The following is a 23,098-nucleotide window of genomic DNA, read 5'->3' on the forward strand; positions in this document are numbered from 1 at the left end:
ATGGCCCCTGCCAGCCGGGCTGTTGTTGTGGTAGCTCTCTCACTCTTGTACCTGTGCCGGGCGATTTTCTCCACCGAGTTCTTCTCCACTCTCACTTTATTCAACAACGACCTCCACAAACAGGGATGCAGCTCGCTGTCTGAATGGGAGGACTACGCTGCTGACTGCGGTAAAGTCTGCCTTTTCGCTGTTACTTTGCCACGTCCTCTCTGATACAACTGTCACTTGGACCCGGCTAGCCCAACCGTTTAAAGGCTAACGTTAATACGCCAATAACAGTAAGCGGTGACAGCTCGAAGGGATCATTAAGAGTAGCCTTTCCTGCCTCAAAAATAGTCTTTTTTTCCGCCAAATATGAAAGAAAACAGAGTTCAAACACAGGAAGTGGAGTTCAAGTGTAAATAACTGTAAAGAAACTTAAAAGTGCTTATCGAAAAGCTCACTTCAGTCAGCAAACTGTATGTTTTACCTTAAACAAAGAGAAGTAAACCATACTCCAGCCAAAGAACGCGCAATTTAATGTCGTCTTCTGCAGCAGTAAAATAAATATTTAAAGAGGAAAACTGAAAAGTTTTTTATAATTACAATGTCCTTTCGCTGCATTCGGCATGTCAGTAACTCACCCACTTCTATAGTTAGACTGACCAAAGCTTGTTGCAGTAACTATAACTGAGTTAAAAACCTATACAACGTGTGAAAAAGACATTTTAGTTCATTGAAATATTAATTAAAATTAGAATTCTGAACAAAAAGACAACCAACTGTAAATGTGTTACTTTCACTTGCTTAAAAACAAAATAAAAAGGAACTGACGTAAATTTACTTAGATTTGTCATTAAAGTGTTTTGTGTTCAATCGACTCTTAGTTGTTTTTTTGTTTTTTTCCCCTACAGTCTTTAGTTTACCAATACAAGCCTTTCATCTCATTGCCTGTTTAGATAGTTAAATGTAAGGAAAAGCAATGCGTCACCTGACTGGTTTGTTTTGCATGATGGCACGTCTGACTTTAGAAGAAGCTAAGATAAAATCTGTCTGTATGTAGATGAAATGCTTGTTTACTTTAACGCAACCTTTAAATTTGGCAGGTTTCCTGTAAATGTTGCTGCAGGCTCGCAGTAGCCACCTCATCTCTCTCTAGCAGCAACACCTGCAATATGCAGGGGCGAGTCCTAAACATGAGCCCAGCATGTACTCCACTAAGCTTCAGTTACTCATTATTTTTATATATAGGATAATAAAAAATTATATCTACTGATAACATGTGCAAATTGATAATAGAAAAATGTAGCACGTTACATTACATGTTAACTCAATGTGCTTAACATGGAATATAAGGCCCATTAAAAATATACAAGGGACCACTAAGAGCCTGATCTGCTGGCTGCTGGGGGAAAATGTTATGTTTGATACCAGTTAAGAGTCGCAACAGCTGAATACAGGCGTGTAGAGATGGGGATTTTCTTGCTTACAAACCAAACCAAAGAAGCTCTGCTATACTGCTGAAGGAAATTTAGCGGAACTGTAGCAAAAATATTGTTTAGTGCTTTTAAAACATGTGTCTTGTTTTCTCAAGCATAAAAATATTGTTTTTCTTCATCTAGTGTCCATATTTAACTGAAAATTAAGGTAATGGAGACTGATATGCTGAACAATGCTTACATACGTTTTCATACATCCAAGAAAAAGCCTATACACAGACCATTAAAAAACAACTTTAAATGCTAAACTCTTTACCTGCATAGTTTGTGTGTGTGTTTCTTAAGTTAGATTCACTAAAATGTCAGAATGCCTTTTTGTAGTTGTAGCGTGTACCAAACAAACATACTCTTTGCCCACGTTTAGTTTGTTGGAATTATTACGGACACCTCTTGTTTTCCCTGTGTCACTGCATTTAGGACAGAAATAATGAGAGATAATATAGTTGTACAAGTTGAAATAAACAGATTCTTAATGATTTGTGAAATATGAACCACGACATTGTTTCTTAACTTTTCACAGTGTTTTGCTTGCTTCTGATTCAATCAGAAGATTCAGTTCTTCTCACCGAAGGGCTCAATGTGGTGGTTGCTGTTACTGTGAAAATTACACCTAAAATGTACAAAACAAAGTAAAATAACACAGCGGCTTTACACCCCTAAGTTTATAAGGAACCATGCTGCATGCTCTTTTTATATGATGGACAAAAATGGTTGTGGTTAGTATTCATTTTGTACATTTGCAGCACTTAAAGACTGTCACATGCACATCATTGATCATCGTCTCATGATTTAAAGCTTTTGCCTTTTGGTCTGAGGGGCTCCGAAAATGTCCTGGAGAGCACTTTGTAACAGGCTTCATGAGTTTGGATTTCAGTGTGTGTCAGGTCAAGCCTGCTTAACTTCTCAGATACTTTTCTTTCTTTGAAACTTTACAATGTTTAATACAATTTAAAAGACATAGTAGCGTAATGGTCTGAAATACCCTGCCATTATGAACCGTTTTGTTTCCAGTGATAAATACTTTGAATCTTTGTCTTTTCAGAGTCTTCAATTTTACAGTTGGAAGACCCAGACTGTGAGGAGGGAAGCAACCCGCCCTGCGAGTCTGTGTTCTCACTTAATGCAGAGAAGATCTTGGTGAGATTTCAAACACTAGTCTAGATCTAGAGCAGCCATGGCCTGTAACGGTTTCCTTTAGAGTTAAAAAAATAGTATATTTTATATATAGTCAAGTATATATAGTCAAGGTTAAACCACAAAACACAGGTGTGTGTAAGCAGTTTATAAACCTTTTGAAATCTGTGTTCTAATGTTTTTTTTATGTTTTTTCCAAAGCAAGACATTCTGGTTATGTTTTAGTTTTACACACATTTTCTCTTCAGCGAGAAATAAAAAATCTTAAGTTTCAGTGGTGATCAGATACTTAAGCTCACAGTGATGGGTGTGGTTGCTTTTGGTGCTTACACATGTAACCACACCCTAAGGTGCTGTTGGAGTGTGATACTGACACCCTATAATTCACCTCTATTTCACTGCTCCAGTGTGTGAAAATAAATGTACACTGCAGGGCTTCAACTTACCATTTAAAAAGGCCCAAATTTAATGACCTGGTGAATTTTGCAATAGAATGACATTCACTGATTGTAGTGATCATATTGGATCTATGTATCCCCCCCCCCCCCCCCCAAAAAAAACAAAAACAAAAAACAAACAAAATGCAGTTCCTATCCATGAAAAAAAAAACACACAGAAGAGTACGGCACAGCTCATGGTTGGTGCTCTTCACCACAAGCTGCAAGATAGATAGCTTTTTGGGGTTGGTGAAAGTGGTTAGTGAGTTGATAGACGCAACGTCTGTGCTAAAGACGTTGTGACACACACACACAAAATTGCAGGTTGGCATGCTAGGTGCAGAAGCAACTGAAGACAAAACCTGATCTAAGGGATCTGTGATGAAGGCTGCAAGATGTTTAGGATCAAGATTTCTTTTTTAGGGCGTGGGGTGGGAGTAGTGCAGTCCCACAGTTTTATGTTAGGTGAGATTTGATAAGGATCCCCAATAAAAGGAATGGGGCAAGTGCATGCCTTGTCAGTTGCCTTGTAAAATGCTGCCGCAGCAACATTTCCATGCTGTCCAATTTGGATACAGTAATTCCACTGCAGTGCTGCCGTTTGGGTTAACATAGCAAGTACAAGATGGAAAAAAAGAAGCATTGTTGTTAATGCAGTAGTTTATTTTGCACATCGAGTCTGTGGTTGAAATTCCTGTATGTGCTAAATTTCCAGTTACAGGTCTACTTTGAAATCTTTATGCCTGCATTTGGAATTTGAAATAAAAAGTTGCTGAGTTGTTCTCTGTTCAGCAGTAGATAATTCTTCAGAGTAACCCTGAGATATTCAGCAGGGCTCTTAAAATCGCTCGTAAAAATATCCTTGAAAAAGCTGTTAACAGTTATATTGAAAATGTCATTTTACGCAAGTTGTCAACACGTTCTAAAGCTCTCCAATGAACTGAAAACACAGGTGTCGACAGCATTTAAGTGTTATCTTTTGTTTTTTCTCCACTCAATCGAGTTGCCTTCACACAGGAAGGAAATGATTATTTTGTGCCTCTCTTGACATTTCTAATTTGTCCTTCTTGTCTTTTTTTTTTTTTCTTCTTGTCGCCATCTCTTACAGAATCAGGCCAAATTGTTTATAGAACAGAAAAAAATACCTTTTCCTGTAGATAACCAAAACACAAATGAAGAGCTTGGTAAGTCAGCATGTTGTTCAAATGCTGTGCAGCTAAAATGCAGCTTTTCATTGTCACTTTTTCTGTCATTGCAGCTATAGGTTATGTTCTCATAGGCAATGGACTTTATGATGAAGCCATTAAACACTTTTCACTCTTACTGCAGGTATGTGTGTGCATACATGTTACCCAATACGGCTCTGCAAAAATTACCTTTCAGTTAACCTTTGAGAGATGTAGAAATTCTTTTGATGCCAAACAAAACACCTTTCTTTGCGTATTCTGAACATTTGTTCTGTTTGATACAGGGTGACCCAGAGCTGGTCAGTGCCATCTACGGGAGAGGGATAGCTTATGGGAAGAAAAGTCTGCAGGTAAGTGGCAGCTGTAGAATTCAGCACCAGTGTAAGACTTTATCACCCACAAATATGAGTCAAACATGTTACTGGTTTTAAGCAAGCCTGTTGTCTATAAATTAAGCGATTGAATGGATCTTCTACATATTGAACCTTTTTATATGATGTTTTTGTTGTCTGGATTTCTACCTGCCCAAGAACAAATGATGCAAATTAGCATGTGGCTAACTGGTTGAAGTGTGTCTTTCCTGCAACAACCCAAAAAACTACAAAGCAAATGTTTCTTTCCCAGGATTTTATTTTCCTTTTATACCATCTCACATTTTTATGTATTATTTTGTTGCACTTTAAAGGTGCTGTAATAATACAATTTACTTATTTATTTACTAGCCATTAAAATGCATTTAAAGTGGGCCACTGGTTATAAGCAACCTTACTGGCGACCTGATATCCAAGTGGTGAAAGCAGAGAGCACGTTAAACTCACAGGTAAATCTCTCTTTGTGTGCATGTGCACTGTTGCTTTCCACTAAAAGAAACAATGCCACAAAATGAGCTTAAAAAGCAACTTTTCTTGTATTGTGGGATACAAGTCTCAGTAGCAGAGGTTTCAGATGTAACCGCTCTTGTTATTTCCACAAAGAGATGGGGAGTCTGTGAACGCATCTGAGGAATACTGCTTTCAGAAAGAGGGAGGACTGTTTTACACTCGATGTCAGATCTTCCTTTTATCCTCAAAAAATTCCCAGAGTCCCTTAGGCAATAGTCACACAGGCCTAGAGACCTGTTGGCAACTATCTGGACAGGAGAACTTACATGAGGAAGACATAATTTCCCTAGAGGTTGCCAGGAAATATGTAAATGATTATGCATGAAAGATATTGAATTAAAATATAAGCAAATAATGTTTTACACCTAGTTTGCTAGGATGCCCGTCATAACTCCCAGCCTCTGAAATGTTTAAAGAGCTCCAGCAACAAAGTAAAACCCAAAGCCTGTAACCAGAGCAGATTCTTTTTAAATTCTTTCACTATAATTTTTGGGAAACAACTGTCTGCAATGACTAAATAGGCGAATCAAAACAAAACTGCATTTCGTTGCCCTGTACCTGTGCATGTGCAATGACAATAAAGTTGAATTCTATTCTATTCTAAAACAAACACTACTAATATTCTGCTTTCAGTGTTATGCAAAATGGTTTTTAATGCAAGCTAATCTGTGATTGAAGCATAATTTAATGTTGCAAGAAGGGAAATAAACCAATAATATAGTGTTTTCATTACTGAAGCAGTTATCCATCTGCATATCATCTTAGTCATAATATATTTATGAACTGTCGTAAGAGATCATCAACGGCTGTGGCTTAGGAGGTAGAATGAGTCCTCTACTAATAGGAAGGTCAGTAGCTCTCTGCATATGTAGAATACGTCCTGTGTGAATGTAGACTTTATAAATACAATCCACTTATGATATTTACTTGGGAGAGAATGTTGCTGGTATTTTATCAATGTGTCAGAAACACTATTCACTACTGTGCTGTGAAGGACTTGAGCTTAAACTTCAAGGCCGATGACTCATACTTCAGACTGTGCACACACACTTTGTTTAATGGACAGCCTTTATTTGCATTTGTCAGATGTTGAAATATATTTATTCATATTCTCGTTTTATGTTCTGCCAAATTGTTCTCAAAATCAAATTTAAAACAATTCTGACCTCCGCTGAGTTCGGGCTGCACAGAGAGTTGCTGTGTGGATGTGTTTTGTTGGACGCCTTTGGGGAGGTTTGTGGGTTTTGTTTTGGTTTATTTGTCCTCAAATAAAAAGAATCCTGTATTTTGTTGACAACAGCAGTTTCAGGTAAATGCAGAGTGATTCAGTGTGACATTCAGTGAATGCCAATTCAATCTGCCAGGATGCTGCGGTTATGGTAGTGTGCCCTCCAGAATAGGGGGGAGAAGAAAACTGCTTAGAGTAGTTTTTGTGTTTGGTGTTGTTTGTGGCTTTGTTCCAAGTTTTGTGCGCAATATGTTAAAGTTTATGGCAACAAAATGTAAGTGCCTCTCTCCTCTTGTGTGTCCATGCCAGGATATAAAGAATGCCGATTTGGCATTGTACGAGCTCAACAGAGTCATCACCCTCGAGCCCAGCTGGCCAGAGGTCTACGAGCAGAGAGCAGAGGTGAGAGGTGACTCTGTGGCAAATGTGATCTATTATTAGTGTTCCTCAGCACTGATATATTTTATGGCTTTCAAGTACTGCAACAAGCTAAGACAACAGTTTAACCATAAACAATCAGAAGAGTCTGTTCAGTGACAGGTTGCTTCTCCCCAAGACAAGAACTAACAGACTTAAAAACTCCTTTGTCCCACACGCCATCAAACTGTTTAACTCCTCTCTGGAGGGGAGAGGGAGGGGAAACAGGAGGACAAAGGAGGGGGGAACAACTAAGCTGTAGTGCCTCTTCACCTCACTGTACAATACCTTGTGCAATACTTTTTGTAAATAGTCAACAGTGCAATAGACTCAATACTTGAAATGTGCAATTCACTTGTATTTTTATTTTTTATTCCTATTTATTCTATTTATCCCCTTTGTATATTTTATTTATATTTGTCTCTGTATTTATATATGTGTGTGTGTGTGTGTGTGTGTGTATATATATATATATATATATATATATATATATATATATATATATATATATATATATATATATATATATATATATATAACAATTCTGTAACTGTAACTTCGGTCGTTGCTGTGCTTTTTGGAAGTCGAATTTCCCAGAGGAACCCACCCGAGGGATTAATAAAGTTCTATCTTATCTTATCTTATCTTATCTTAACAACTGTTGGTAGCAGTATAATTAAACTGATTACATGTAGTTGCCTTCCTCCTGTTTTGTAGCTAATTTTTCTGCTTCTAATTGTCAAGTTTCGGATTAATTTTGAGCTTTAATGTCTAATCAAGACTAATCTAATCAAGCAGTCAGAAGTTGTACTAAAGAGAATTCGTGTTCCATGAACTTTTTAGGTTCAGTTTTCAAGTGGAGTTGGTGACTTTTAAAATGCATCGAGCTGTGTTGTTTTGGTTTTTTAGACTAGAAAATACATCACAGCCAAATGAAAAAGATCTGCAGTCAGTGAGTCATCAGCCAGACATAAAATGTGAATGAGCTACAAATGTGCTCCAAGCAATCAGTCACCTCTCTCCAAGTCTGATGAGCTCCTCCTGCTTTGATTTTCTCCCAAATGATTTATCTTGACTGTTGAAGTTGGATCAGTTTGGAAAGCACAGAGTTTTTTTTAATCATAAAACATCATTTGCATTATTCACAAATAACTCCCCCAAACAGGTTTTGTCGATTTCATCTGCTTTCACACACACTGCATCCTGGAACTTTTCTAGGCATTACCCAGCAAGATATACTTGATAATGCAAATTAGCCTGGCAGCTTCCTACTGCAAAGTCTCTGTGATATCCGATTATTTTGATGTAAGACTAGAGGATGTTGAATTCGCAGCTAGCGAGCTGCTTTGCCTCCTGGACATTTTACTCAGCCTGCACCTAAACCACACAGAAGTGAGAACGTGCCAGGCACAGACTACATCCTGTTGTGCACAACATATGAGAAATGGTGTCTTTATACGAGTCTGATTCTCTTAACATGTTCAGAAACGGCTTGAAACACATCCTCAATAAATGTTAGCAACTTTTCATATAATCATGGTTACTGATGAAGGTGATCTCTTTATATTTGGACAACACATATAGAAGTAGTAGCAGCTGCCTTTTACTACAAATAATCGACAATGCATTGTCATTTTGAAAGAGGCAAAATATAAATTTTAAAGTGAATTCAAATAAGTTTTAAGCTACAGTATAGCAAATAATATTAGGCAACAGCAATATTCAAAAACAGTTGGGCACATAAACAGTCACCAGACATGGTTAGAGTTCTGGCAACTCTCACAAGATTAAAGAAAAGAATTCCCCCACTGCAGGTTTCACTCTGCTGTTTTATTTACCATTTCCTCTTTGGGACTTTTATACCATTTGAATTTAAACACAACACAGTGAAAAATGTAAATAAAAACAGAATTAAATGCTTTGCAAATCTCAAAACCCATAAACCATATTTTTATTAACAGTAGAGCATAGAAAACCTATCAAATGTTTAAACTGAGAATAATATTAGTTTGCTTTGTGTTTGATGGCAGCAACATCCCATGTCTCTAAAAAAGCTGGGAAAATGTCATGTTTATTGTTGTGTAGCATTCCTCCTCCTTTTAACAAGAGGCTGTAATCCTCTGGGAACTGAAGCAGTCCCGAGTCCAGATGTGTCAAATGTTTTCAGTTGGTGAAAGGTGTGGGCTGCATGCCAGTTCAGGACCTGGACTCTTTTTACTATGAAGCCATGCTGTTGTATTAGCTGTACTGTGCAGTTTAACATTACCTTGCAGAAATATGCAAAGCCTGTCCTGAAAATGATGTCATCTTTTGAGCACTGCAGTGACTGAATCATGCCTGTTTTTCATGAAATAAAAACAACAAACTTATCTTTATTCCCCCCAAATGTTCTTTCGATGCGGTGTAAAAGCAAAGAAAATAATTCAGTTCATCAGTATTTTGCAACAATAAAATTAAAAAGATGAAATGTGCAATTCGGTGCTTGTGTGTTTAGATCCTGTCTCCTCTGGGTCGCATCAGTGAGGCTCTGAGTGACCTGACAAAAGCCATCCAGCTACAGCCCTCAGCTCGTCTCTACAGGCACAGGGGAACGCTGCTCTTCATTTCAGAGGTTTGACAGTCAGATGCAGCATGAACGTACATATATGCCTGTATGTTTCCATGTGATGACTCTGTGCTTTGCTCTCTGTTCAGGACTATGTGGCCGCTATGGAGGACTTCCAGCAGTCTTTAGAGCTTAAGAAGAATCAGCCTATTGCCATGCTGTATAAAGGCCTGACCTTTTTCCACAGAGGCATGCTCAAGGTGAGCTGTTCACAGTCTCATATTCCCAGTATGGCCTTGTCCATATCAAAGATAAATAAACAATGTGATATCACTCACTGGTTAATGAATTACTGTTTGGAAGACTCGTGGCCTCCACCATCACATTTTATTGTAACCAGATATGACCACAGATAATGACATAGTGCACTGATTAGCTGTTTTTTTTTTTTGTTTTTTTTTAGCAAAGTGTATCTCTAATTCATTCATTCATTCATTCATTCATTTATTTATTCATTTTCAGGCACAACAAATACCTATATTGAACATAAAATACACAAAACAAAAAACAAAACTTGCCTGAAAAAGGAGTGGGACGAAGAAAACTTATTAAATCCCACCCCTATACTCACTCATCAACAAAAAAAAACAATAAACTTCCCGCAGCTACGCCCATCATTGCATACAGACCCATCAACAGCCCCGGGCAGATACAAGCATCTAAGCGGCAGCTCGCAACCAACAATTAGAGCCTTCATAACTGAATACAGAATATATAAATTATAAATTGCATTACCACAGGTAACAGGCAGTAATAACTACAAGTAACAGACACACATACATATACATACATATATATCTACACACACAAGTACATATATGTACATACATACGCACACTTTATTTTTTATTTTTTATTTTGGAATCCATACCAGCAATGGTAAGAGAACAGACATTACAGAGCACACTAAAACCCATCATTGAGTATACTGTGACCAGACCAACTGTTTGTAGAGAAATTTAAATCTATGAATATTTTTGCATTGTTTCAATTGTAAACTCAGACTGTTCCAGATTTTCACACCACATACAGACACACAAAAACCTTTACGGGTTGTTCGAGTTCTGGGTAATTTGAATTCTCCAAAGCCTCTCACATTATAAACCTTTTCTCGAATTTCAAATCTAGTTTGTAAATTTGCCGGTAAAAGTTTAGTAAAAGCTTTATACAAAATTATGGATGTATTGTAATTAACCAGATCCTGGAATTTAAGTAACTTTGCCTGAAGAAAGAATTTGTGAGTATGATCTAGATAACCAGCCTTGTGAATAATACGCAGTGCTCGTTTCTGTACTGTGACTAATGGATTAGTTGTATTTTTATATGTATTTCCCCACACTTCCACACAATATGTAAGATATGGAAGAACCAGGGTACAGTACAGAGTACGAAGTGCATCTTTATCAAGGTATGGTTTCACTTTGTTCAAAACTGCGAGGCTTCTGGAAATTTTGGTTTTTATGTGTCTGACGTGGAGTTTCCATGAAATTTTGTTATCAATTACGACTCCCAAAAATTTGTTTTCACTCACATTATCAATTGGTACACCTTCAATGATAATTGGTAATTCTATATTATATTTTAAATTACCAAAAAACATTGCTTTAGTTTTATTTATATTTAATGATAATTTATTTATGTCCATCCATTTTTTTTATTAATTTTAGCTCCCTGTTTACTGTTTATTCTTGTTATAAGGAGTATGGATTCCACTGTATGTTATAGCATTATCAAACTTGACAGTCTGGAGTTTTGCTCTTGTTTTTTTCTACAATCAGATATATCAGAATTTCACTAACAGAGTTTTTGTTGCACAAACATCCTGTTAGTGCATGATTACACCTCATTTGTGTATCCTGTCTATATTTATCTTTTCACTTTTTAATTACCAAAATATTATTTGAGTCAACAACATCAAAGAGGATTTAATTTAATGCAAACTAACAGGGTCGTTCTCAGCTCGCTGCTGGAAACACAGTCACAGAAATGTATTCAAATGTCAGCTGACTGTTTGGTTTTTTTGTTTGGTTTTTTGGGGGGGTTGTTTAAATATTATATTTGCGACTTACAGTGTCAGGAGATGAAGGGAAGGAGATGAATAATACAAGCTCAAGCTTATTGGGTTTCATGCATATTGTGTTCTAAGCTTGTCTGCAGATTTAACTTATTTACATATATGCAGCTGTGAAGCAGATGGAACCACATGCTTTGGTAAAGTTATTCAATTTGCTTTAACAAAAGTCAACTTTGTTAAAGTTGACTTTTTTTTTTCATTTTCTTCCTGGCCTTTCTGACGGATGAGATTGTTGCTGTGTTATACCAGAGTTTTCTGCTAGCTGTTTGTTGTGCTTGGTGATGTTTAGCACGTTCATGCTGAAAGTGTCTCTTAATGCTGGGGTAGCTGCTTTCGTCTTTGATAAAATCCGCTGTGCACCACAAGGGAAGTAAAAATGGTAGATGAATGATAAGATGTTGCTTAACTTCTAATTACTATGTTAATTTAAAGTCTGCCCAAGCCAAGTGCATTTTTATTTCCCACACACTGACTAATGTGTGCAGAGCAGCACTTGAATCTACATGACATGTAGATGCTAAACATAAAGGATTTCCTGGGGGAATCCCAGCTGCAGCTCCTGCAGGCAGCTGACAGTTAACTGCAAACAACAACATTAGCGCTTTTAATGATAGTTGCGAATGTGATTGTTGAACTAATTGCTTACTCTAAATGAGAGAGTTGTGCCCATTGGTGGAATCTGCTTTTTATTTGCATGCTATGCACTAAGGTTGGGCGATATGTACATTTTTTCTAACTGACATTCATCGGTCCCATATATGACGATAGGCGATATATCTGCACAGGTGACTTTTTGATGGGCAGAGCAATGTAATCATGCACGGACTGTTTTGCACGTTTAGAACACAGAAGAAGTCCAAACTTGGAGGAACTAGTTGTCCAAAAAAATTGAAAGTCAGCAATTTCGGATTTCTTTGACTTTAAACTGGATTAAAGAGCCAAACCTGAGGATGTAACCGCAACCACCGCTTGTGCAGATGTATATTTAAATAAAATATTTTGTTTTCTATTTCTGAACATAGGCTGCTGCCTTTCTTTCTGTTATGAGTTTGAGTAAATAAATCGCTCCATTTGGGGGCAGTCTGAGGAGGGTGCATTTGCTCCCAGCTGGAAGAGGATGACGTTAAAACAGCCCTATTTTTTTTTTTTTTTTTTTTTTCCCCCCCCCATTGACTGCTTCTTTTAGCTTCAACTGACATTATTAGCAAACCTACTCATGGGCAAATAAATAAATAAAACGACCAGTGAAAGGCTCAACCTATCGTCGATGGTTGATAAATTCGTCCAACTGTCCAACCTTACTATGCAAAGAGTGGCTGGACCAGGCTGAAATATCTGAACAGTTCTTAGTTGGCTTTCTATGGCACTTGGTGTGAATAGTCACAGATGGTGTCTGATGATCCCCTGTCTCAGTCTCTCTGTTGCATCACTATGATACTGATTTCTTAAATATCTCAGTTGGCTGGCTTGCCACAATATTTTGTAATAACGTTGTGCTGAACACCTAAAACTATCAGCATTACTGTCACCTTTGTTTGTAAAGCTAGGACTGTAATTATAGTAAACAGTTTAACTGTTAAACTAAGTGTTAAACAGTTACTGCTACACTCCAGCATTTAGCCATGTCCACACTGGGGTTACATAAGACAAAATCTGAATGTGTTAAAGTTCTGAACCACCTGCTGACTCAGAATTTCTGGTCTGCGTGTTCCTTAATGCATTTCCTCTCAACTGTGTTGTCAATGTATGTGAAAGGTTGCTTTTTTCTTTATCAGGAAGCCATTGAGACCTTTAAAGAAGCACTGAAACTGAAGTCTGACTTTATAGATGCCTATAAGAGCCTCGGACAGGCCTACAGGTACAAGCACTCTGCAGCATGCTTTCTTACTCCATGCATAAATGCAGGATGTCACTTTGACATAGGGTATTTAGCCAAATATCAACAGTTGCTTTTCCTCTTCCTTCTCCCAGAGAGCTTGGTGACTTTGAATCAGCCATGGAGAGCTTCCAGAAAGCCCTCATGCTGAATCAGAACCACATCCAGTCTCTCCAGCTCCGTGGCATGATGCTGTACCACCATGGCTCTCTGCAGGAGGCCATAGGCAACTTCAAGGTAGAATTATCCACAACGAAGTAAAACAGGCTGTCCTTACACCCCTCTCTGCAATTTTAGGAATTTTTAATTTACACAGGGTTTGCTAGCAGTAAAAGGAAAGAAGTGGTAATGGATTCACATGCAATGTAATTCTCTTGTTTTCCTCAGAGGTGTCTTCAGTTGGAGCCTTACAACGAGGTGTGTCAGTACATGAAGGGGCTGAGTCACGTGGCCATGGGGCAGTTTTACGAAGGCATCAAAGCTCAGACTAAAGTCATGTTGAACGACCCTCTGCTGGGGCAAAAAGCCAGCTCTGAATACCTCAAAGTTAAATACCTCAGAGGTGGGTGGGTCTTTATATATATACACACACACATGCATACACATTATGACTGATCGCAGATAAAGAGAAGAATGCTGATTCAAGATCAGTCTTATTTTACAGGGTAAATAAAAAGTCTGCTCTCCAAGTCAGAGCTCTGCCTACAGGATAAACTGGCAGATGAACAAACCTCAGAAACCAATGACTGGGGTGATTTATGGCAGCTACAACTGTCAGCTTATAAGACTGCCGCTAACATGCTTAGGATACCACGTGACACCTGGAGACTTCCTATAGAGTCCATTCAAGACATGTTTTCAAAGAACCTAGAGCACAAGAGTTGTTCAGGCATAGGTGTGCAGTCTATTACAGAGTCTATACTGAATGCATTATTACTAATTGTTTTAACAAAAAAGGAAACGGACAGTTATATTTTAGATTCTCCAAAACGTCACATTGCTTGTTTTTTCGTGTATTTTTCATATTTTCAAATGTTCAGAGTTTCTTTGAGCATTGGAGGCTTTCATTAAAACAATTGTTAAAGTACAAAGTTGAGGAAACAAGGGGGGAGTGACATGCAGCACAGCTGAGGTCAAGGCCACCAGATGTGACATACAGAGGAGTATTTCCAGTGTATTACTTTTGCATTAAAGAATAGCATTTTCTTCTGATTTAATTTTCAGGAGAACTATTGCAATTTTAAAAAACCCAGGAATGTTAGAATTTGATGGGCTTTTTAAAAAAACAAACAAAACAAAAACAGGAAATTAAGGCTTCTGAATGTCCTCCTGGTTCATCAGAAGAAAGCATTCATTCATTCAGTCTCATTTGTGCTTGTGCCCTTTTTGTATTATTTGGCCATGATAGACTCTTCTGTATACCTTAACCATGCTTTTTCTTTATTTTTAGCTTCAGTATCCTTTGACCTAAACCACCACCTCATAATGCACCACCTCTGGTCTATTTACTTCTCACATAAAGGTCCTGTTTACTTGATTTCTTCCAGAGTACTCTCGTTACCTGCACTCCCACCTGGATATCCCAGTAGCAGAGTACAACGTGGACCAGGACTTACCGGGAAACTTTAAGAACCACTGGGCCAAGAACCTGCCTTTTTTAATAGAGGACTATGAAGAACAGCCTGGCCTGCAGCCACATATCAAGTGGGTTTGGGGGACTGTTAACTCTGACCATAACGATCAACTGTAATAATGCTGCGATGATGAAGTGATTAATCTAGCTATTCTTTATATAAATGTCAAGCTTTCTCTGAGGTCAAAGCAGAAATTATTGTGACAGATTACATTTATTTTCACATTTCAATCTGAATTTAATTTAGGATGCCCTACGCTTCACCTTAAGTCTGTCATCATAAGAAAATCTAGGAAAATCAGGACCATCATAACTGTGGTTTCCTGAGCTTCAGTTTGTAGCAGTTTTCATGAGCTAAAACACGAGGCAGCGTTTTGTGGTTGAAAACCAACACCTGCCATGTTTTCCATATGACACGAAAGCTCCTGTGTTCATCAAGTAGATGTTTTTATGCATGCATGTCAGCAGGCTCGAACTACTTCATCTGTTTTGTGATATTGTAGAAGGTTGACAGCCAGTGTCTAGGAAAAAAAAAAGTGCGTTTCATGAAAGCCTTATTCTCCACGTCTTTCTGGTTGGCAGAGACGTGCTGCCACAGAACTTCGACAGCTACAGCAATGAAGTTCAGAAGCTGATCTGCACGGCCGACCATCTGGGGGCACTCATGCAGTATGACACTCCTGGTTTTCTACCCAACAGAAGAATACACAGAGGTACCACAGAGACAATGCCACAGTTTGAAAAGATCACCAAGTGTTAACAAGAGCCTAAAAATAAAGAGCTGTCTGTGCTTCTTCAGCCATGGGATTAGCAACCTTAGAGGTAATGCAGGCCATGCATCGGACATGGAGCAACTCCAAAGTGCGAGTCAACGGCAAAACCAGGCAAATGCAGTGGAGAGACATGTTTGACATAGCAGTCAAATGGAGGAGGTGAGAAACACACAAAATAAAAAGGACTTTGTACCAAATTTATATGAGATCACTCAGATCAAATTTATGGAGGCACCATTATGTTTGACATCTGTATTTCCATTGGAAAAGAGTGGCATAATGCAGAGACTGTAGGGAATTAATTTTAGCATCACTCTTTTAAGTGCATGTTTAGCTTGGACAGACATTAATGAGTAAAACACCTAGAAAAATGTTTCTTTCTCATTCCACAAGAAATTGGGTGTTGTGAAGAGGAACTATGGGATCCTAATTATCTCCAGGAAATGACTCTAAAACTGAAAACTGAAGGAATAGGAAGGATACAGATGCTGACATATGATGTTTCAACTGTCCTGCATTGCAAAATGAAGTCTAGACTGAAGCTGACACATGGCTTAAGTTTTTACCGTGTGAGCACTAGAAAGAACTCAGCAGTCAGGTCGTTTTTCACATTTCACTGTGGTTTACTTATCCTGGTAACTAGCCTGTTCTCACCAATTCTGGCCAAATTCAACAAGTCACTTTCCCACTAGAGTGTTTGATGTGTGGTTAATTAGATTGCAGTGTTGAAACACTAAACGGGCCTTTCCTGTACTCGTAGGATCGCCGATCCAGACCAGCCAGTTTTGTGGTTAGACCAGATGCCTGCCAGGAGTCTCAGTCGAGGCTTCAACAATCACATCAACCTCATCAGGTAACAACTTGGCCTCGAAGACGGCGTCAAACACTCTCATGGGTTACAGGATTGAATTTCCATATGGCCTCACCTTGTAGTGCAGAAACATTTATTTCAATTTCTTGGAATATGACGTATCTCTATCATTCTGTTCCCTTTGAGAGCCTCATTCTGAGAAGCTCCTTGAAAAGTAGTATATTGAGGTCTGTTTTTTCCCTCTTTATTTGTCCAGGGGGCAAATTATCAACATCAGATACCTTGCCTACTTTGACAACATACTTGACTTCATCAAAGACAGAATACTGGTCTACCACGGGTAAAACCTGAATCACAACTCCAATGACTTTGCAGAATTCCTTGAAGCATCATCTATGGCTTAATTATTCTTGCAGTGTTTTTGCTGTTTCTGTAACCAACATGTTCTTATTGTCTGTCTCAGGGCATACAACCCCAGAGGCCTCCTGGAAGTCCGCCAAGCTCTAGAAAATGTGAATAAAGTAGAAGATTTGCTTCCTATAATGAAGGTAAGAAGGATATGAGAGAATCTAGTTCAGGTTGCACTCAAGGATTCAAGTGGATATTAGTTTTAGTCTACTAGTAACACTAGTGATGTTCATTACTTCCCAGTTTTGTGTGTGAACTTATATCTATAGCTTAGATCTGGAGCCTAGATCTATATGCTGTTGATCCAAAAAATCACATCAAACTTGACTGACAGAAACTGAATTTGAAAAAAACATAAAAGTTTAAACGCATGTATTACATTTTTCCATATTAAATTTAATCAATATTTGGTTGTCATGTAGTTTAAAATATATTTTGATATTGATGAATGTTTGCCCATAAGAGACCTTTTAAAGCAGCACAACATCCTGTTTTGTTTTTGTTTGTTTTTTTGTTTGGTGTGTTTCTTCCTGAAGCAGTTCAACAGTAAAACCAGAGATGGCTTCACAGTCAACTCGAAGGTGCCGAGCCTGAAGGACCCTGGGAAAGAGTACGATGGCTTCACCATTACCATCACTGGAGACAGGTGCAGTCTGCCGTTCTCTGTGTTCAATATTCTAAAAGAACACTTTCTTCAACACTAACATTTCATATAAAAATTAAATATAAATATTTGAACAGGGGAATAATAATCACAAGGATCTCCTAGAAGGTATATTTCATGAACAGTAAAGTATTTACATACGTAGGTACGTGTACAACACAAAGGTCAATCAAAAGGTGCTAAGAATATGTTTCTTGTGCACAGATAAGGAGCAGTAACTGTCAGAATTTCACATGTTTTACAATCAGCATTGGGAGCGCTGGATTTTTGAACTGAATTAGAATTATTCAGGTCATTATAATAATAATAATAATTATTATTATTATTATTGTTATTAGCCATACCTGCACAGTTGTCTCTTTCCACTGGTACTATTCATCTTTTGTAGCTCCCCGTGACTTTGTCCTTTCACTTTGACTGAAATCAAATTTAAAAAATGTCAGAAACAATGGGAATTTTGTATCTCTGAAAAAAGTGACTACTTAAAAAAGGAGGGCAGTTGAAATTTAATGTTTTCATTTAATATGTGCAGACTCATTACTGCAAAAACCAGTAACACCTGTTTTTTAACATGTGCTCCACAGTTTTTAGGTAGATGCTTTACACTTCTACACACATAACCAGATATTTCCAAGTTTTACCCTCTGAAGTGTTTAATTTTCTTTTATTTCAGGGTGGGAAACATGTTATTCTCTGTAGAAACGCAGACAACTGAAGAGCGGACGCAGCAGTACCAGTCAGAAATAGAGTCCATCTACAAAGACCTCACAGCCAAAGGAAAGGCATTGATGTTATCAAGCGAACTCGGGGTAAGATTCCTGCTGGTAATAGAAAGCAGATGGTGGTGCAATGTGAAATATCCATTTCTGGACAGCTTTAAGTAGATGACATCTTAAGTTAACAAAGGATGTTCCTTTCTCTAAAGCAATACCTGCAAATAAAATGTTGTTTTTGTGTTCCAGCTTTGGTTCTAGTTTTTTTTCTTGCGGTTTCATATCTCTGATATTGTCTCTAGTGTCTGGGGTTTGGACATTTGGCAAAAAGATTTTTTTAATATATTTTCTGAAGAATAAATAGAAAATATTTACAAGTTGAATTCTGTTCAAGCAGTATCTAGCAAAAAGGTTTTGTATCGAGCTAGAAACAGTCACAGCTGCAGGAGAACAGATGGATCTGTCAATATAAACATAAAAACACATTAAGTCGTATTTATTATTTATTAGAGTAGCAAGGCTGTTTACAATCTCTTTACATAAGAGATAAAAGTCACTTTAGAAAAGACAAGGCAGTGTTCAAAAGCAAAACAAAACATAAGCCTCATGTCTGTTTTTTCCTCAGCGTCTTCCTCTCCCCTCTTATTCCCACTCTGGCCCTCTCTACTGGAATCACATATTTTACTTGTCTAGACAAGCAAACTATGAGTAGAACTGATTAATTCTCTGTCACTGTTGGATTTAGCTGAGTTTATTTGCTGCCATTCATTTCTGTTGATGGTTTTCTGTCAAACTGCCGGAATAAACAGAACAAACCATTTAAGCAGTTTGTCTTGATTAAAAAATCTGTGCCGGCAGCCTACCGTGACTTGTCTGCTAATTTATACAGACAGCACAACAGTGGTCCTGACTAAACAACTAACAAACAAGAACTAAACAGGATGTTCTCACTCCTCTGTAACAGAGACCTGGAACAATGTGAACATCCCTCCTGGCTTTCGCTCTTTGTTCTGTTTTATTATGTCTGCAGCCTTCTCTGCTTTCACCCCGTTAAGATAAACCGTAACTGAAGACAGCACACAGTGCAGCAGAGGTCACGACTACATTAAGCCTTTGTTCACAACTGAACAGCTGATTCTGTGATGATCTTTGTTCTTTCAGGATGCAGATGCAGTGTGTAACCTGATCCTCTCCTTGGTTTATTACTTCTGCAACCTCATGCCTCTTTCCAGAGGATCCAGGTAATTTCAAAGTCAAAACAGCCCACAGGTGCAATATGAAGCATTTCTACATTTGAATGATAAATGGGAGAGAGAGTTTCTTTGTAGCTGTCATCTTAGTTTGGAAAAAACTCCCAGAAACAATGGCCTAGTAAGACTGAAAGATAAATGCAGGATAATAATATTAGTGTTATTTTAGTCTGTGGTCTTGAAACTTGAAACTCTTGAAACATGTCAGAGGAAGTATTCAGCTAATGAAGCATCACTTTCTCCTCAGTGTGGTGGCTTACTCAGTGGTGATGGGGGCACTGATGGCCAGTGGGAAAGAGGTCATTGGTAGGATCCCGAAAGGAAAGGTAAATTAATGTGAATCTTACTTCAGTAGAAGAATATATAGCAAGTTTTTATTGACTTAACACTAATCTCTATGACATTTGTTATATATGGAAGTAATGCATAGGACCAAATGCAACTTTTTTAGCAGATAATTAAATATTTTAAATGTAATTTTTTAAAAATGGGTAACAAAAATTTGAAAGCTGTCCATTGTCATTTACACTGGTGCTTACTCTACCATATGTTATGTAAGATTACATTGCTTATACGGTCTAGAATGTGTTTCTAGGTCTCAAGTCGTGTTTAAATGAGCACTATGTACATGTAGGTGCTGATTTACCTGGTGCAGAAGGACTGCAGACTTCATGATTTCCTCTTGCAGGAGTGGTGCAACATTCAGAGATTACATTTTTTTGGTGATTTGTGGTCACTTCATCTTCTGTACAATTTTGGACCATCATCACTTCAGCCAAAGTCCAGATGGTTTCAGTGGTCCAGAGTGGCAGCAGAGCAAAGGTTCAGTCTTCAAAATAACATATAATCAGACTGGAAAACTTTTTCCTCATAAGAAAGAAAAACCATTAGCTCTGCAGCAACCTCCCTTGCTGACATATTTGATAACAGTCCAGGATAATCGGTTTAAATCCGTTTAGTTCTTTTTGCCTGATTAGTGATGACATCAGTGTCTGCTGCCTTCACCTGCTTCTCATATGTTAACTAATAAACATGTTTAATTAAACTTCAGGTCATAGTTTTCTTCAACTTTGCAGTGCTTTTTTGGTACTTACTTTAATAATTAGAGATTACAAGTGCTGGGATGTATCTGCTGAATTGAAAGTGGGCCAGGGGTCAGTCCTTGTCTAAAATCAGATGTGGTCTTTCATCTATGATACATCCTGGTATCGCTGATCTCTGTCTCCTGCCGTTTACTGCATGTAAGAGAGGATTGTTCGCGTTCCTTGTTCGTGTTCAAGTCGAGAGTGAAAGCAGGTGTCTCACAGATGGTATGAACAGTTGGCAGCCCTGCTGTGTTTTTCTTCATATTGTTGCTTCTTAAGGAATTTTCCAAAACCCTTCATGATTTAGTCTGACCACATTGGAAAGAAAGCGGGCTTCTCATTTTTGCTACACAGCGTTTAACTTCTATAAAGTTATCTGTCAATTTTTAGAAAAGCTTTCTTTTTTTGTAAATCTGCACTGCAAAGAAAGAGCAGGAACTGGCTTGTTTAACTTCAAGTGTGTCTTGGAAAGCATGGTGCTCAGGTTTATTTACACGTCTCTTTATTTATGGAAATGTGGCCTTCGCTTCAACTACTGTACCTATCCTTTAAGCTGGTTGCGGTTGTGTGGGAGTTTGGGGGGGTTGTTTGTTTGTTTTTGCTTGATTTAAATATATATATATATATATATCTTTTCAGCTGGTAGATTTTGAAGCCATGACCACACCCAGTCCAGATAGCTTCAGTAAAACAGCAAAGAGCTGGATGAATCTCAAGAGGTACAAAGAGTAATAATTTCTCTGGTGTGTTATTTGTCTGCTTCAGAGGCACATTATCTGACATTTTCTCTTCCTCTCTAGTTTACCAAGTTGGTACCAGAGTCTTCCATCTGTATCAGAGTCCTTCCCGACAACCAGAACAATGATTGAGGTCCTCAACACAGACTCATCTTCACATTGTCCAAAAAAGTCTTAACACGACTTGTGCACTGCAGAGAGGTCTGTTTAGGAAAGTCTTAATAATAAAGCTCCTGCACTGGGTAGAGCCTAAGGGACCGTCATCTTCTACATCCCAGTCAACACTGGACTGAGATCGGCAAAACCATCTCGGCACAATTAATTAGGAATTAATTATTTAAAATGTAATAAGGGTTTTGGCAAAGTAGTAGTGTGAGCTCTTTTTGAACCTTGAAGGAAGTGAAAGGCTTTTAATGCAAATTCATGGGATTGCTTTACTCTTTAAAGAGGTGACCTCTGTTTTAATTTACCAAAAGTTGATCTTACTGTTTTATCCAAATCTTTGTTGCCTGTTGTTTCTCCTTAAATCCATGTAAAAAATCAGCTTCTACTTAAAAAACATGGTTTGAAGGGTTTTCAGAAATCTTAGGTTGACGTGCTAAGTCACCTCTCTGCCACCTGTTTTAAGTTCTTCAACCTCTGTTGTCAGGCAATTCAACATTTTTCTTTTCTACTTCTTATAGCACAACCTTAACTCACAGAACTCTAAGGATAAATTTAGGTGCTTTTGTTATTACTGGCCGATGTTAATTCCTTAGATCCACACTCTGTGTTTGTGGAAACGATACTGGATGGTGAAAGCAGGATGTTTCAGTTTGTTTGGGATGCAGAAGAGATTCTGTCCACCTTTTGCTCTTTCTCTGCTTTATAGGCCTCGTGCCTCAGACACCCAAAGCACAACCAACGCCATCTGTCCATCGGTCGGTATGAACAAGCTTTCTTTGCAGAGTCATGCCGAAATCTCTTACTTTAGGTTACCAAGAATGTGAAATGGCACTTTCTGGTTTTATTTAACATTAAAGATTGTAATTGGCACTTTAAACATTTTCTGTTAAACCACTGCTGTGCACGCACACAGAATCCAACCTTTCAGCAGAGAATGAGTCTGGGGGGTTTTAAAAATATGGAACAAAATTTTCAGGGCTATTGTTTGTCAGCACTTGAGCAAATATGATTTATTTTATTATTTTCTTTTTGTTAATGATGAATAACAGCAGTCAGAGATTTTAGAGAGCTTTCAGAGCCATTTGGTGCTTTTTGCGTAAAATATCAAACATTCACCAAATCTGCAGGTGTCTTGTCGTTATCAGTTTTGAATCTACAAAAATTACAAAAAGTCAAAAAGTTTCTTGACTTTTTCTCTGGTCTTTTATAAGTTCAATCATTTTGGGGGATTTTTTCATTACAAATGCATTAGACCATCTGTCATTAAAAACAAAAAAACTCTTAGAAATCTCCCCAGAACTTGTTTAAAACAAAAAATTAAATACACAAAGTTTAACCTGGCCCAATCAAGCATAACATTCAACCACTAAAACATTTTTCTTCCATGGAGCAACAATGGTAAATGATTGCAATTTGGTGTTATAATCAAAAAATAATTGCTTTACTATTTTATTGCTTGTTTTTGTAAACCTACATTTACAAATTGATGGATAATGATAATTATTTATATTATTTTGCATTAAAAGTATTGAGCATTAAGTA

The 23,098-nt window shown here is 37.8% G+C and overlaps 1 protein-coding gene across 2 annotated transcripts; it reads left to right on the forward strand.

Annotated features, from left to right (window-relative positions):
* ttc13 (tetratricopeptide repeat domain 13) lies at positions 1-22,875 on the forward strand. 2 transcript variants are annotated; one of them, XM_085372249.1, is made up of 23 exons: positions 1-169; positions 2,521-2,615; positions 4,158-4,233; positions 4,308-4,378; positions 4,521-4,586; positions 6,655-6,747; positions 9,257-9,373; positions 9,457-9,567; positions 13,217-13,299; positions 13,413-13,554; positions 13,705-13,879; positions 14,865-15,021; positions 15,533-15,663; positions 15,750-15,882; positions 16,484-16,576; positions 16,791-16,874; positions 16,998-17,082; positions 17,479-17,588; positions 18,280-18,415; positions 19,481-19,560; positions 19,817-19,895; positions 21,294-21,373; positions 21,455-22,875. In XM_085372249.1, exons 1-23 carry the CDS (start codon positions 1-3, stop codon positions 21,567-21,569), a joined length of 2,481 nt encoding a protein of 826 aa, XP_085228375.1. In that variant the 3' UTR covers positions 21,570-22,875. The 2 variants fall into 2 exon arrangements, with proteins under 2 accessions (XP_085228375.1, XP_085228376.1); XM_085372250.1 differs by having other exon boundaries at positions 17,482-17,588.
* The last annotated feature ends 223 nt before the right edge of the window (positions 22,876-23,098 follow it).

Source organism: Diplotaxodon limnothrissa, linkage group LG15 (assembly GCF_057381915.1).
Source record: "Diplotaxodon limnothrissa isolate DT_005_m linkage group LG15, D_limnothrissa_male_GT1.1, whole genome shotgun sequence".
Lineage (NCBI taxonomy): Eukaryota > Metazoa > Chordata > Actinopteri > Cichliformes > Cichlidae > Diplotaxodon > Diplotaxodon limnothrissa.